Source organism: Rhipicephalus microplus, unplaced genomic scaffold, assembly GCF_043290135.1.
Source record: "Rhipicephalus microplus isolate Deutch F79 unplaced genomic scaffold, USDA_Rmic scaffold_21, whole genome shotgun sequence".
Lineage (NCBI taxonomy): Eukaryota > Metazoa > Arthropoda > Arachnida > Ixodida > Ixodidae > Rhipicephalus > Rhipicephalus microplus.
This window is the reverse complement of record NW_027464594.1, coordinates 2,061,883-2,078,533: the sequence shown is the minus strand read 5'-3', so window position 1 is coordinate 2,078,533 and position 16,651 is coordinate 2,061,883. Positions and strand designations below refer to the sequence as shown.

Genomic DNA, 16,651 nt, shown 5'->3' with positions numbered 1-16,651 from the left:
ACATAATAGGCATGGTGACGCTTAATATTTCAAGAGCATAGTCGGTTCATTCTAATGAATAATTACCAATTAACAAATGCGCAAATCTAGAGACAGACATGCGGAACACGGCCACTGAGTGTCCTTTCATGTGTGGAGCTTTTTTCCCAATTCACACACTCATTATTATTATTATTAGTATTATTTCTGTGCAACTTCCGTGATATATACGAAAGTGAATACTGATAATAATTAAGAGATGCACCGCAACAATTTACTAACAAAAAATGTGGAACGCTTCACGATTTTGCGTGTCATCCTTGCGCAGGGGCCATGCTAATCTTCTCTGTATCGTTCCAATTTTAGTATATGTACTTTGGAAGTACAACAGAAATGTTTGCGTTCAATTATATATAGCCACAACTTTGACGCCACGTATGGCATGACAAGGGGCTTTAAAGACTAAACGTTTCTGATAAGATCACTAAAAATAACTCGAGTTAAATAAAATAACTTGCCGCAGAAAGCATCAGAGCAAATACCTCTTATACGATTTTTGTCTATGTCTATTTGAAAACGTTTAAATTTTCAATATTTGCTTGAAAAACCACATGTTTACGAGGATGAACGCTCTTATGCGAATGGAGCCGCCCTCTGTCGAACAACAAAGCAGTTGAAATGGCAACTGACTCCTGGCGGCAGAAATAAAGTATTGCAAGCTGTACTCATATATGGCCTTCGAGATTTGTTCGGGTGCAAAGTTGAGAATGCTTTAACAGTTTTACATAGATGACAGGAGCGTGCAATATTGCTTGCAGATTGTTGTTGAAAATAATTTGTAAAGGGTATTTTACAGGTGCTATAATACTAGGCTGCATTATGTTAGACGAATCACCATTTTATGGATTACGCTACGCACAAAGCTTTTTTATTACTTCAGTAATCAGAACAAATTGCCGTGTGGCGTCGCGCGATATGTTGTAGACGTCGATTTATTCAGCCTTCGGCGGCACTCGTCTTTTCCCGTCTATGCGTACGTTCGTGTCCGCGTCGACCGCTGTGGATCATCCGACGATAGCACGCATCGACGACGGGACATCGGAGCAGTGCGCAACGCCAGCGAACCGCCAGGCACGATGCAGTCGCGCATCAACATCGACGAGCCCCGCTGGGACCAGAGCACGTACTGGGGCCGGGCGCGGCACTTCTTCACGGTGACCAACCCGCTCAATCTGCTCTGCACGGGCCACGAGCTAAACGAGTCGCGCGACATCGTCACGCGCTACCGCAAGGGCGAGCACATCCCTGGTCTGACGGAAGAGAAACTGTGGCGAGCCAAGCACGTCTACGACTCCGCGTTCCATCCGGACACCGGCGAGAAGGTGACGATGATCGGCCGCATGTCGGCTCAGGTGCCCATGAACATGACCATCACGGGCTGCATGCTCACCTTCTACAAGACGACGCCGCAGGTGATCTTCTGGCAGTGGGTCAACCAGTCGTTCAACGCTGTCGTGAACTACTCGAACCGTAGCGGAGACTCGCCGATTCCCTTGTCGACGCTGGGTCTCTCTTACGTGCTGGCCACCGGTGGTGCTCTGGGAACAGCGCTAGGTCTGAACAGTCTTGTCAAGTCGCTCCCGCCGCTCGTCGGCAGATTCGTGCCGTTCTGCGCCGTGGCAGCGGCCAACTGCGTCAACATCCCCATGATGCGGATGCGGGAGATCAGGCACGGAATCCCCGTGGTCGACGAGAACGGCAACCGGCTGGGCGAGTCCAAGGTCGCCGCCAAGTGGGCCATCGCCATGGTCGTTCTGTCCCGGGTGGGCATGGCAGCCCCCGGCATGGTGTTCCCGCCCATCGTGATGAACACGCTCGAAAAGAAAGGCGTGCTACGGCGGTACCCGTGGATCAGCGCGCCGCTGCAAGTGGGCATGTGTGGCCTGATGCTGGTGTTCGCGACGCCCCTGTGTTGTGCCATCTTTCCGCAGAAGAGCCAGATCGAAGTGAATCAGTTGGAACCGGAGTTACAGGAGGTCATCAAAAAGCTGCCCAGTCCGCCTTCCACGGTGTACTATAACAAAGGGCTCTGAGCTCCATCTCATAAACTGGCTGTTCCGCAATTACATTCTAGAAAATATGGGGTATGCACTGTGGGTTGGGAGTTTCACTGCGGGCAGTCTCAGATTCCAGTCAGGGTGTGACACTGTGTTGGCTTGCTTTCCTGGTGCATGTGTTTCACATCCAGAATTTCACTTCACTTCTCTTGGGCACCCACTCAACTTTCTCAGGGCTTGCAATGACAGATGCTAGCCTGCTGAATGGCGTATGAAACCACGATTGGGTTGCTTTGGCACCACGGTGAAGAAAGCTGCAAATAATAATGGCATGGAAGATGCAGTTATCACATTCAAAATGTCCTTGATGTGCTGTTTTGTGACATTTCATTGGTGATGTTACGTAAATGCATCCGTTGCATTTTATATGCTGGGTTTCAGTCATCTGAATCTTGTCATATCACAATTATTTTGAGATGGTACCCGAAACGGGTATCTTTTGTGTGGTTCGTGCAAGTCGGAAGCATTATGTGTCCCCACAGACGTCGTCAGTAGCAGCCCTCATCCAGCTTAATTAATGCAAGCTGTACTGCAAGAGATGTGATACCACCGTGCTTTATATTCGCACTTCAAGCACCACAAATATATTTTTTTGCATGCCTTGCTAAAACTATCGCAAACTCCTTCCAAGCTGCCGACTGGCAATTTATTTTGCTGTCAGAGGTTTATTTTTATGCAACTTTTCTGTGGGCAGTTGTACCTTGTGGGCTTTCATGCATGGTTCCAAAGTGCTCACTAAAGCTACATTTTCTTCAGGGCAACTATTCCTGGCACGCTCTTAAGTGCTGTACATATAATACCCGATCTTGATGAGATGTGCAAAATAAGTTTATTGTTTCCTAAATAATTGTTCTTTATACGGCAAGTGTGACTTGCACCTTCCTAAGTGTCATATTGACGTGGCCCGCAATAAATGTTTTTTGTTCCTACTTATCTACTGCTCTGAAGCTATGCTGAGACGTGCATAATATCGATGAAGGAAAATGTTTGAGATGGGTCACAAATGCCAAGTTTGCCTGTGTTCCTGTGAACTGTCTTTCACACTCAGGTTGACTTCATTAACATTAGGGCATAAAAGTTAAGACCACTATCTTGACAGCTTTGAAGCCTGAACTCTTTTATAAGAGTCTGGATTTTACATTGATCCCTAGATTTCTTGTAAAGCTCTGCCATTGTAGTTTTTATGTTGTACAAAAATAACGAGCAAACAGCTTCAACACTTAACTTTTTGCCATTAGTCACATGCGGCTGGCTAAAAAGCTTGTGCATGCAGTCTAGAAAAAACGTTTTTGTATAGCAGACCCTTAAAAGAAATTTGGTGTATATGGTGCGAGTTGCTTATTTCCTCGTGAGTAGCTAGTTTGTAATGTGCATTATTAAATGTGGAGCTGTCAGTGTGAGGTACAACTCTGGACCATTCGACACAAAAGTGATTGCTTTTAGAAGGCAAGCACCTATGTGTGACCAATTGATTGTTACTCTTGCCATGCTTTGTGCCTAATTGCACATGCCTTGTAAAATTAAAGAACTTGCATGGATAAACAATACTGGCATTCAAGAGCATGATTTCATTAAGTGCCAAACTGTGAAGAATTTTTGGAGTGTTGTAAAAAATAAGTAATTTCATTTTTAGTATAGTATTTGGTATTGCTAAGTTTCATGCGTCAAAGCTATCGCCACTGTATTAGGGGTGCATATTGCCATAACACTCTGAAGAGCTTATTCAAGAATGAAATAAGAACTGGGACACGGCTATAAAAGGCCAAGTCATTTATGACAAACATAACATGATGTCACTTCGGGCACGTGTCAGTGAAGGGGATGACTGTTGGGTTTAGCGTTCGTAGTGACGGAGCATAAAAAAGTAGCGTTGCAACTTTGTCTTTTGCCTTTTTTTAATCATTTTCTGTTTACTGCACAATTCGCATTAAAAAACTGTACTCTTACTTTGGCTGTACATGCAAGTGCGCTGTGCAGCTGTAAGCAGATTATTGTGTGTTAACACTGCCGTGTGCATTGAAGGTTTGATCGCAATACATAAGTGCTCTACCACTACCACTTGACCCTCTAATACGAATGACATGTAGTTATACATGTCATGTAGTTAGACATGTGTATGTTATAGTCCATTGTTTTTGATTGATACGTGGGGTTTAACGTCCCAAAACCATCATATGATTATGAGAGACGCCGTAGTGGAGGCCTCCGGAAATTTCGACCACCTGGTGTTCTTTAACGTGCACCCAAATCTCAGCACACGGGCCTACAACATTTCCGCCTCCATCGGAAATGCAGCTGCCGCAGCCGGGATTCGAACACGCGACCTGCAGGTGAGCAGTCAAGTACCTTAGCCACTAGACCGCTGCGGCGGGGCTATAGTCCATTGTTTCTAAGGCTTCTCTGAAGTACCAAACAACTGCAGGTTGTGCAGCACCTGCTGCATGATGCCGAGTGATGTTCCCCAGTGGCACAATAAACACTATCAGAACTTTGTTGTGGGCGAGTTGGCTCGTGGTCAAACTTCTGTAGTGTAGTACTATGGAACGCACGGACAGAAAAACACAGAGTGGACACAATGTGCGCTCGTTACATCTACTATGTGTTTTTCTGTCGGTGTGTTTCCTAGCACTGCACCCTAAAAGCGTGGCGATAGACACGTCAAAAGCAACCTAATATATTAAGAGTTTTCTGTATGGCAATAATATTTTGTTGAAAATCATGTGTGAAAGAAAAAAAGCATGTTTGAAGTACTCGTTTGGGGCAACTTTTAAAATTTTGTGTGGTTCTCTACTGGGGTGAAATGAATTTATTGCTGTTCTTTTCAGGTGTTTTCGCACCAAAACACAAATTGTGTGCAATGTAGCTCACAAGGGGGAAGGGGCATGTTCTGTCCCCGGGAAAATGTTGAGAATAGTGTGATGGATGGATGAGGGAACCTTATTAATGTCTGATTGGTCGCGCTAGTGTCTAGAACTGAGTGAGCATGTGTTTAATAACTGTTCCAGCATCATTATACAACTTTAAAATTCCTGTAGTATATTTTTAGAAAGGGGCATTTTACTCCTACCAAGTGTGTCACAGTCAGTAGTTCAAAAAGTACTCACTCTTACATGCTGTGAAACTTTCAAAGCAGAATTAAAACACTCATAAGGAGGTATGTAAGTTTCTACATAGACAACGGTGACGGGATGAGTACAAATCTGCGCTGCTTTGTCAATTTTTCCTGATTTACACCCATAGTTTCATAGCTGTGTTACATTGGAATTGTGATTCCCTTTCAGGTTTCAAAGCATTCATTACCTTTGTTCTTTGAAATTAATCATCATCGAAATTTGTCCTGAACATTGCGGAGCAGGGATTTGCTACCACTTCAAGTCACAATGCCTTTTGGTGTAAAGGAGTCAAGTCATGTATAGCGGTAATTATGGCACTCCGAGGTGAGAATTATACAGCATCAAATACGTAGCAAAGATGAGTGAACTGATTTAAGGATACACTCGCTGAATGCATTACGAGACAGAGATGTCTCTACAGTTTGTATTCAGATTAGTTCTCATTTTCCTTCATTCATCTATTTCATTAAACATGTCGCTGTTGATACAATAAATTAGTGGGTGTATGAATAGGAAGGTAGGATTATGAACATGTTGGAGGTATTATACCAGAACATAGGTCGTTATTTGTAAGCAAACATTGGTGTCCTTCAGAGGTTGTGAGCAAGGTTTGTAAAGATGAGGTCGACTTATTATTTGGCGCAGAGAGATGGAGGAGAAAGGAATGCTCTTTAATCTGTGCATACTGGTGGGAAATACACATGTTCCTACAATGGCTATTAAAAGTTCCGGGTACCTCAACCAGGCTACTCCAGCGGAGGCCACATTGGTATATACTGTGCTTGTGAGAACAGTACAGGCCTAACTCTGCCTTCACTCTTTCTCTCACAAAGCTTACAACCGGCAAATTGCTGCTCATTCACTTGAGGGCTACACTGCATGGAGAATGACGGGCGTTCAACTATAACAAGCTATCGTACAGTGCTACCTCGCCCGTGACCTTAGACATGATAATTACGAGAGCCGACATCCTTGCACTGCGCTGCGCGCGTGACATAGTACTTTATCAGGGGACAGAGATTACGCAGCGGACAGGCGAGACAAAGCACTCGACGAAGACGTGCCGGCGAAAAAACACTGTTTCAACGATACCGGCTCCTTGTCGCAGATAAGAACAGCTCGTTTACACTGATTCGGACAGATTGCGGAGGGGGCCGCGTTGCTAGCGAAGGCAGCTCGTTCGAAAGCGGATTTGTAGCGACGGCACAACACGTTCCACTTTTGCCATCCCGCACTCTCGTATGTGATGCGGAGGATAAAGATTCCGTGCGTCGTTAAACTTATCTCGCTCTCGGCGGATCGCTTTTCATTTTGTCCGCCGTCGGTATATGGCAAGTGGCTAAACGCGGATTATTACCCGGTTCTGTCGACCGAGGCCTGCAAGCTGTTATGACATGCCGCAGCTGCAGAAAGAATGCTTAAAAAACGAATAATTAATCTTGGGAGGAGGAGTGGGGGAATGAGGGGCAGTCGTAATTGATGTTTGTGGGTGCGTTTCCATGTGTGCGTGATTAATAAACATTCTAAATTAAAAAAAATCGTGCGGGAGGGACGTGTTGGGCACCTAAGTAAGTTATGTTTGGTTTCCCGTGTATAATTGGATGTATATGTCCGCGGCCACTTTTATCGAAAGTACCTCGCTAATATTTCAGGTTCTCTCTTCTTTTTTTTTTTCTTTGGGAGGCGGTGGTTTAACCCTTCTCTATTAACGTCGGTACGTGCGTTTGTATAAGTGCGCACATATGCAAGCATTTGAAGCAAAAAGAAAACCATGCGATTTCACGCCAATGCCTGGCACTCTGGTCACTGAAGGGGCAAGGGAAGCACTGGGGACCTGCTGGCTCGCGAAGCGGCGGCAAGCACCGCCGCCACTTCAATTTCTACACGTGTGCAGCTGAGGCGGAACCGACCGAACCATGACGGCAGTGAGTGCAAGTTAGGAGCAACGCGCATGCTATTATTTGTGCGGCCATTTTAATACTGTCCGCCGGCAAAGGCATCACGGTGGTCAAAGTCACAAATCAAACACGCAGCCCTCTCCAACTTGCGCACCGAAGCAAGGCATTTATCTGCTTCTGTCAGTGACATAGAGCGTCTGTACAGCTGGAAACCACACTGCACTTGCACGTATGAGTTAACACAGCTTGTGATCTCCGATATTATAGCTGTGCAGCAACACACATTGCAGCTGCCACTGCTTGCTTTTTCAAGTATGACATAGGGTGCGCAAAATGAAGCATAAAAAATCACAGCATATGCACGGAGTGAATGATGAGTGGGGTGAAGCTTCGGAGGCTTTTATGGGTAAACCGTGAATCGTCCGTCCGCTGGCCAAGTCTGTCCGTTTGTCTGCCCGTCCATCCATCCGTCCGTCCATCTAGTGAACATAGAGAAGCTATGAGCGTCGCCTTTATAACGGGGTAGTGACATGTGTACCACCAGGCTCGCAAAAAACAAAACAAAAAATGAAAGGAAATATTTCTTTTTATGTTGGCTTAATGCCTTATCTTCTTCGATAAAGACGATCTCATAACAAAGAAAAATATAAATTCGTGTTATATCTGTCTGCCTCTTCAGACAGAATGACCTCATTTTCCCACTATTTCTGTCTTTTGTCTCTACTTTTCTGCCACCAACACTCTAACCGTCTTTTGCTTCTATCGTGGACGTTTTCAGTTTTCCGTGTTTTTCCCTAAACTCCTGCCCCCTGCAAAAAAAAAACAAAAAAAAAACGCGCGCAGCACAGCGCCCCCTCGTCGACGTTGGGAAGGCCCAACGTTACTAGAATAGCTTGGAAGGCCTACGGTCCGTTCGATTCACCCGCATCAGTCGGAACCAGTTCGCGGCTGTGCACGCGAAGAAGCGTGGCAGCTTGGGCTAGTTGGTATGACATGACGATAGTTATAGCGCGAGAACAGAACCGTACGACAAATAGACAAGAAGGACAGGAAGATCTTGTCTCTTTGTCGTCGTTCTGTTCTCGCGCTAAAACTGTTTTCATGCGCACGCGAAGTTCAGAAATCGTGCAGCGTGAGTTCAGCGGTGCAGGCACAGCACGACACCCGAAACGAATGACGATGGGCCGACAAGGTGCAGACCTTATTTCTGTTGGCTTAATTTACACCGTTCAGCTAACACTGACCGACTGACAGCGAATCGCACATATATAGTTTATTAGGCGCAAACATCTTGGCAAAACGCACCGCGTTTGTAGAGGCGGGTACGGCCAGCGTCTCCTAGAATTTTCTAGGTGGCTTTGGTACGGCGCCTACGCTGCCTAAGTGCTGCGTCGTCTGCTCAGCTGCACGCGTGGCTGCACCAAGCCGGCACCATCACCGTAGGAGGTGCAGGAAAATTGTGAACCAGTGCTGCACCTCTTCTGCACCTTTCGGAACGAATGGTGGTTGGTGGTGGTAGTGGTTAGAAGATGAGAAAAGGCACCTAATTTCTGCAACCCGGTCGGGAGCACGGCGCAGTGCCTGCGGGGAAGGGAAAAAGGGAGAAAAGTGGAAAGAAGAGGAAAGATTATTTGAGCAGTGGAGCGGTCATCATCAACAGAAGCAGCAGTCCAGAAGCAAAGGTAGGGGTGGCAAGGGCCCCATCCTCAGCGGTAGAAAACGAATGGCAGGGTTCAGAGGTCGTCAATGCTGCACCGCAGAAAAGAATGGCAAGGTGCCGCACCCCGTGAACTGGTTCGTGTGGTGCAGGTGAATCAAACGGACCTCTACTCAAGTTGCCTTGAAAGCGAGTTGGTTCGGTCGCGCGCTGCACGTGTTCTGCACGTGTTCTTGCGGGTGTCATGGCACGCGAGGTGTTCTAAGAAGATCCGCCTGATTGAGGGCTCCTTTCTTTCCTGCATTGTGGCCAAGGGGCATCGGATACTCGGCCTTGTGGGAGATGGGGATAGCAGACAGGGTGGCATTCAAAGCGCCGAAAAACAAGAGGCCGAATCATTACAAGGCCGAATGTCAGAATGATGATAAATTGAAATGTCGAAAAGTATAAATGCCAAAAACTCAAAATGCTGAAAAATCTAAACGCTCAAACACCAAAACATGTGCACTGAAAATACCAGTAGAAGATAGTGTCTAGCCGTAATTGAGCATCCGCTGGCCTGCGCGCTTTCACCCTCTTTTCCAATAGCCATGAACTCCCTTCGCATATGAATCAAGCCTTCGAAAAAAAAAACAGAAATGTATTGTCTTGTTCATTAGATTTCATACAGATAAATTCTCTGCAATGCCTTGCAGAAAACTTAGAATGTCAACAATGTCCCGACCGTGGGTAGCTCCGTTGCCAAAACATCTTGGACTACTGACGTTTCGTCACTTCTGCAAAGATTAATCGCCAAGAGAATGTGGCTATTGGAAAAGAGATTGATTGATTGATATGTGGGGTTTAACGTCCCAAAACCACCATATGATTATGAGAGACGCCGTAGTGGAGGGCTCCGGAAATTTTGACCACCTGGGGTTCTTTAACGTGCACCCAAATCTGAGCACATGGGCCTACAATATTGGAAAAGAGAGTGACGGAAACTGTATGTTGCCAATATACGTTATCTTCCTCCATAGTTAGGCGATGGCGTCTTCATGTTTCGGAAGTTTAACCTTTCGATATTTTGAATTGCCGGCACCTTGATTTTCGACATTTTCATAGGAACACCAGCAGACGACATCGTCCTGTTCTTGGCGAAGTACTTTTGCATAACGAAATGTTTGTGGTGGAACAGAGAACAAGGGAGAAAAACGAAAGAGAAAAGGACAGGGAATAAGGCTGGCTACATTTATCCAAAGTCCAAAGAGACAGGATTGAACTGTTTCCCATGATATATATATATATATATATATATATATATATATATATATATATATATATATATATATATATATATATATATATATATATATATATAAAATAAGGGAAAGAAGTGTATACCTAAGGGCTCGTTATTCCGTGTTTTTAACACAATAATAATGAGATATAACAGACAGTAATGCCAAGGAATGTACAGGGGAAGTTATTAACATTAATGGAATGTAAATAAGAAGAAAGAAAAGTGGATGAAAAAATTACCAACTGTAAGCAGGAATCGAACCTACGACCTTCGAATTACGCGTTCGATGCTCTAACCACTGAGCTATTACAGCGGCACTCCCTCCATCCACTTTTTTGGGTTTATCTGTGAATTTAGAAGTAGGAGCGACAGTCAGCGCCATCTATAAGCCAAACAACGAGTGTGAAAACACTCTTATGCGCATGTTTGGCGTCACGTAGCACGTGAACTTATTATGAGCGGGCAGCTGATTAATTGTCTCTCTTATACAACCTAAACACACCAAGTCTGCCAGTACGAGACCCTCGTTCAATGAAATAAGGGAAAGAAGTGTATACCTAAGGGCTCGTTATTCCGTGTTTTTAACACAATAATAATGAGATATAACAGACAGTAATGCCAAGGAATGTACAGGGGAAGTTATTAACATTAATGGAATGTAAATAAGAAGAAAGAAAAGTGGATGAAAAAATTACCAACTGTAAGCAGGAATCGAACCTACGACCTTCGAATTACGCGTTCGATGCTCTAACCACTGAGCTATTACAGCGGCACTCCCTCCATCCACTTTTTTGGGTTTATCTGTGAATTTAGAAGTAGGAGCGACAGTCAGCGCCATCTATAAGCCAAACAACGAGTGTGAAAACACTCTTATGCGCATGTTTGGCGTCACGTAGCACGTGAACTTATTATGAGCGGGCAGCTGATTAATTGTCTCTCTTATACAACCTAAACACACCAAGTCTGCCAGTACGAGACCCTCGTTCAATGAAATAAGGGAAAGAAGTGTATACCTAAGGGCTCGTTATTCCGTGTTTTTAACACAATAATAATGAGATATAACAGACAGTAATGCCAAGGAATGTACAGGGGAAGTTATTAACATTAATGGAATGTAAATAAGAAGAAAGAAAAGTGGATGAAAAAATTACCAACTGTAAGCAGGAATCGAACCTACGACCTTCGAATTACGCGTTCGATGCTCTAACCACTGAGCTATTACAGCGGCACTCCCTCCATCCACTTTTTTGGGTTTATCTGTGAATTTAGAAGTAGGAGCGACAGTCAGCGCCATCTATAAGCCAAACAACGAGTGTGAAAACACTCTTATGCGCATGTTTGGCGTCACGTAGCACGTGAACTTATTATGAGCGGGCAGCTGATTAATTGTCTCTCTTATACAACCTAAACACACCAAGTCTGCCAGTACGAGACCCTCGTTCAATGAAATAAGGGAAAGAAGTGTATACCTAAGGGCTCGTTATTCCGTGTTTTTAACACAATAATAATGAGATATAACAGACAGTAATGCCAAGGAATGTACAGGGGAAGTTATTAACATTAATGGAATTTAAATAAGAAGAAAGAAAAGTGGATGAAAAAATTACCAACTGTAAGCAGGAATCGAACCTACGACCTTCGAATTACGCGTTCGATGCTCTAACCACTGAGCTATTACAGCGGCACTCCCTCCATCCACTTTTTTGGGTTTATCTGTGAATTTAGAAGTAGGAGCGACAGTCAGCGCCATCTATAAGCCAAACAACGAGTGTGAAAACACTCTTATGCGCATGTTTGGCGTCACGTAGCACGTGAACTTATTATGAGCGGGCAGCTGATTAATTGTCTCTCTTATACAACCTAAACACACCAAGTCTGCCAGTACGAGACCCTCGTTCAATGAAATAAGGGAAAGAAGTGTATACCTATTCCTGCTTACAGTTGGTAATTTTTTCATCCACTTTTCTTTCTTCTTATTTACATTCCATTAATGTTAATAACTTCCCCTGTACATTCCTTGGCATTACTGTCTGTTATATCTCATTATTATTGTGTTAAAAACACGGAATAACGAGCCCTTAGGTATACACTTCTTTCCCTTATTTCATTGAACGAGGGTCTCGTACTGGCAGACTTGGTGTGTTTAGGTTGTATAAGAGAGACAATTAATCAGCTGCCCGCTCATAATAAGTTCACGTGCTACGTGACGCCAAACATGCGCATAAGAGTGTTTTCACACTCGTTGTTTGGCTTATAGATGGCGCTGACTGTCGCTCCTACTTCTAAATTCACAGATAAACCCAAAAAAGTGGATGGAGGGAGTGCCGCTGTAATAGCTCAGTGGTTAGAGCATCGAACGCGTAATTCGAAGGTCGTAGGTTCGATTCCTGCTTACAGTTGGTAATTTTTTCATCCACTTTTCTTTCTTCTTATTTACATTCCATTAATGTTAATAACTTCCCCTGTACATTCCTTGGCATTACTGTCTGTTATATCTCATTATTATTGTGTTAAAAACACGGAATAACGAGCCCTTAGGTATACACTTCTTTCCCTTATTTCATTGAACGAGGGTCTCGTACTGGCAGACTTGGTGTGTTTAGGTTGTATAAGAGAGACAATTAATCAGCTGCCCGCTCATAATAAGTTCACGTGCTACGTGACGCCAAACATGCGCATAAGAGTGTTTTCACACTCGTTGTTTGGCTTATAGATGGCGCTGACTGTCGCTCCTACTTCTAAATTCACAGATAAACCCAAAAAAGTGGATGGAGGGACTGCCGCTGTAATTGCTCAGTGGTTAGAGCATCGAACGCGTAATTCGAAGGTCGTAGGTTCGATTCCTGCTTACAGTTGGTAATTTTTTCATCCACTTTTCTTTCTTCTTATTTACATTCCATTAATGTTAATAACTTCCCCTGTACATTCCTTGGCATTACTGTCTGTTATATCTCATTATTATTGTATATATATATATATATATATATATATATATATATATATATATATATATATATATATATATATGCTATAAGTCCTTGTCGCCTCTGCTGGCTGCCATGCATTTCCATCGGCATTGCCCAAATAGACAAAATATATCACCGTATAACACAAACTCGACATCTGTGTACATGCCTTTCGATAGTGCACCCTCGATGATATATAATAATGGCAGCAGTTTAAGTACGGAATGGTAAGTACGTAGATAACTAACATATATAATATTTCTTTCGCTTATACAACGTTAATGAAAACCAACGGATAATAACCCATGGAAGATACAGAGGACGTAAATTGTACTGTTTTAAAGGTGTCGTAGTATTTGTGATAATACGTAAAAAAGTATAATGTAGGAAAACAGCATTAAAAAGTTTTCCTTTAGCAGAAATCAGCCAGAGGAATTTCATAATAAGTTTATTCATTTTTTTTCACATTTGGATAGCGATGACTACAATACAGGGGAAGCCGTTCAATTCAAGCCCTACGTTCCTTGGATTCGCCTGTTCGTTTTCATTGAAGTAACATTTTTAGTTGGCATATATTATATGGAAACAGCTAAAACTTCTGTAATGATATGACCAATTGTATCATTTACCATCACCATCAGTGATTCTATCAGTAATTCGAAATGTGTAAGTTGGCTCCGCGCCCCACTGTATATAGCTTATCTTCCGTGAAAAAAAAAAAAAAACAACAGAAGTCAAATGCACTGTAGTAATTTCTCGGGCGTGTATCTCCCAGTAACACGATTTAGCAGCATAGTTGTAAACACGAACGAACTCTGGTCATGTTCAGTGTCTCGTGCAGATACTCGCCTTCGCTGCACGCTCAACTCTGACAACGCACTGCTAGCTCAGCGTACTTCCAGGAAGCCGCGCCGGTCGTCTGCCATCTATTCGTGAGTGAAGCTTCATGTTTACAATACTGCTCTGGCAGTTCAACAAGTACCAGATACCCCCTCGTGGGAAATTCGAAGGGTATTCTACGTGTGCACTCCGAAAATGCATGACCTCCCGAAAACGCTCCTTTGAAGCTGTGAAGTCAGCCTTTGACCTCGCGCGTGCAGCTCTACATGGTGGCGTCTTTTTTTTTTTCTTCCTGTGAAAAGGCCTTGATAGCTTCTGTGATTCCTCGTACAGACAAGATGGATCACGTCTGCACATGCGCTGTAGGTAAGAGAGATGCGTGTGTTTGCACACGCGGCTCTTACGTTGCGCACGCTACAGCTAGTACCTTCTTCTACAGCCGTTTGGCACCTTAGCAGTGGCTCTCGCGAGATCACCCCATGGTGTGAGCACGAAAACCGAAATGGCCGCGACCAACAGCAGCACGAGCAGCAGTGCGGTCATGGCTGCGAGTAAATTCCGCGTGAATTTTACGATTGTCCTCGATTTAGAGCTCCTTGCTTACGTGAGGAGCTTAAATTGTTCGCGGGGCCCCGTGCAATGGACAGTTATCTCTGTGAGCTGACGGGGATGCCTTTCAACGCCCAGAATGTCTGCAGTCGGACGGAGCTACAGTACGCTAAACTGTAGGAAGCAGCCTCAGCTGTAACGTACGTAGCGCGCTAGCCGTTGCGCACGTACGGCCTTGCGCGCGCTAAACTAAAACTCTCGTCCAGCAAGTGGAAGTCAGCGTGACCATGCAATTTGTGGACACACCTACTGGACACACCTGTCACCAACTGCCTTTACGTGTTATCTGCACATCGGTCCCGCACGTAGTGGGACACCTGCCACTCGCAAGCGGCGTGTGCATGAGCGTGACCCCGAGCAGTACGTGACCTCGTCCACCATGCATTCTGCATACCATAACCAAGCATGCAAAGTGATGTGCTAGAACACTGCATTCTGGTCATTAGGGCGCTAGGAGATATAGGGCTCAAGCCAATCAATCAGCGTAGTGGCCAGGCATCAACCAGCACATCCAAAGTTATGTGCCAAGATGTTCTGTTTGCCAACAACACCGCAAGCCACACGCCGAGCCCATGATACTCAACTCACTTCCCAAACACCTCTGGGAAGCGATATGAATCGATCTCTTTAGCATGGATGGAGTTAACTATCTCGTAGTAGTGGACTATATACTCTCACTTCTTTTTAAAAGTGAGAGGTACGCTTCAAGAAGTTGAAGCGTACCACCACATAGAACATAACACCACAAGCACTGTGCCAATACTTCGCGCGGTTTTGGGCACCAGCTATCATACGATCGACAATATATCCCTCAGTTTTCTTCGGCACAGTTCAAGACGTCCGTTAATCAGTGGGGATCAAGTCACATAACCAGCAGCCCCTAATTCCCTCAGAGTAACAGCGCAGCAGAAAGAACAGTTCAGACCGCTAAACAGCCGATCATGAAATGGCCAAACATCCATGGCTCTGCTCGCGCACAGAGACACTCCAGGGAAAGCGCCTATGAACCGATGGGCACCACACAGGCTGAAGCCACGGTAAAGCACGGAAGAATTTAGAAAACTAAACAAGGCCTTCAACGCCAAACAGGGCCAACAGTACAAGCGGAGACACAGGACCTAGGCAAGAGATCTCATTTAACCGCATACAGCTGTTCGAATTCTGTCGGGTACTCCTACAACAGGGACTGTCATCGAGCCGGCTCACACGCCTCGCTCATACATCGTGAGCACAGCTGGTGGAGGTCTCACGAGATCGTACCAGCAAGAATCTGCAGCCTCTACAACCAGTGGCGACGACAAGAAGTGGGTGAAAGGTTTTTACACCAAGTAGGCTCGACCTTTGATAAGCAGGAGGACTACTTCGAACAAGAGGAGCTAGGTGTCATGGGCACTACGAGAGGGTGCCAAATGTAGGGCATCACGTAGCAATCGGCGGGACTATACGCGAGGGACCAGGGTCGGCGTTCTGGAGATAATGTAGCCGTGTAAGCCTGCGTGCTCACAGCTAATAGTTTAATAAACAGTCGTTGTATTTGACTCCCATGAGCACTCCGTCTACGGTCACGACAGCTTCGTTCCCTGGAATGCTCGAAATATCATGCATTCATTCGCCAAAAAATTCTATAAAAAAAGCACCGTGGTCAAGCGGCAACAAACACGTCACGGAATAGTACGTGTTTCATTCCCTGCTGCACCGCGCAGCGGGCACCTTGAAGCGGCGAAGGGATATGCCTCGAACTGAAAGTACCGTAGCAGGTAACGCGCCATTTTACGGACGGACGCATGGACGAGAGCTTGGATGCACGGACGGGTCACCTTCAAGTGAGGCCTGGGAGGGAATCCTCACGACCACAAGCCTGGACACCCAGGTCCAAGCCATCAAACGCGCTGACGAGGTGGCGACCAGGCATGGCCCGACAGCCCTCGCCACTTAAGAAACCGTCGGCTGCCTTGTTCTTTTCTACTACGTACGCACGCACGAACTGACCTACGGATGGACGCTTTGCCTCACTCATCATCATTCACTCCGTGGATATGCTGTGATGTTTTTTTTTATACACAGATGTTTTCGTTTATTATTGTGCAAGTGTTCAGTTTCGTTTTAGGAGCGTCATAACAAAACTCGACCCTAAGAAGCTTCGCCCCAAGAAAGAAAGAAACCCTTCTGCAACCTTATCAACGCGTACAC

General features: G+C 45.0%; 1 protein-coding gene and 1 non-coding gene across 2 annotated transcripts; one reads left to right on the top strand and one right to left on the bottom strand.

Annotated features, from left to right (window-relative positions):
- Window positions 1–262: 262 nt before the first annotated feature.
- LOC119160239 (U6 spliceosomal RNA) lies at window positions 263–365 on the bottom strand. The gene has a single exon (XR_005108310.1). It is a non-coding gene; the product is annotated as a U6 spliceosomal RNA (small nuclear RNA).
- Window positions 366–969: 604 nt separating this feature from the next.
- On the top strand, window positions 970–4,151 carry LOC119170057 (Sideroflexin-1-3). The gene has a single exon (XM_037421087.2). It carries the CDS (start codon window positions 1,116–1,118, stop codon window positions 2,070–2,072), a length of 957 nt encoding a protein of 318 aa, XP_037276984.1. The 5' UTR covers window positions 970–1,115; the 3' UTR covers window positions 2,073–4,151.
- The last annotated feature ends 12,500 nt before the right edge of the window (window positions 4,152–16,651 follow it).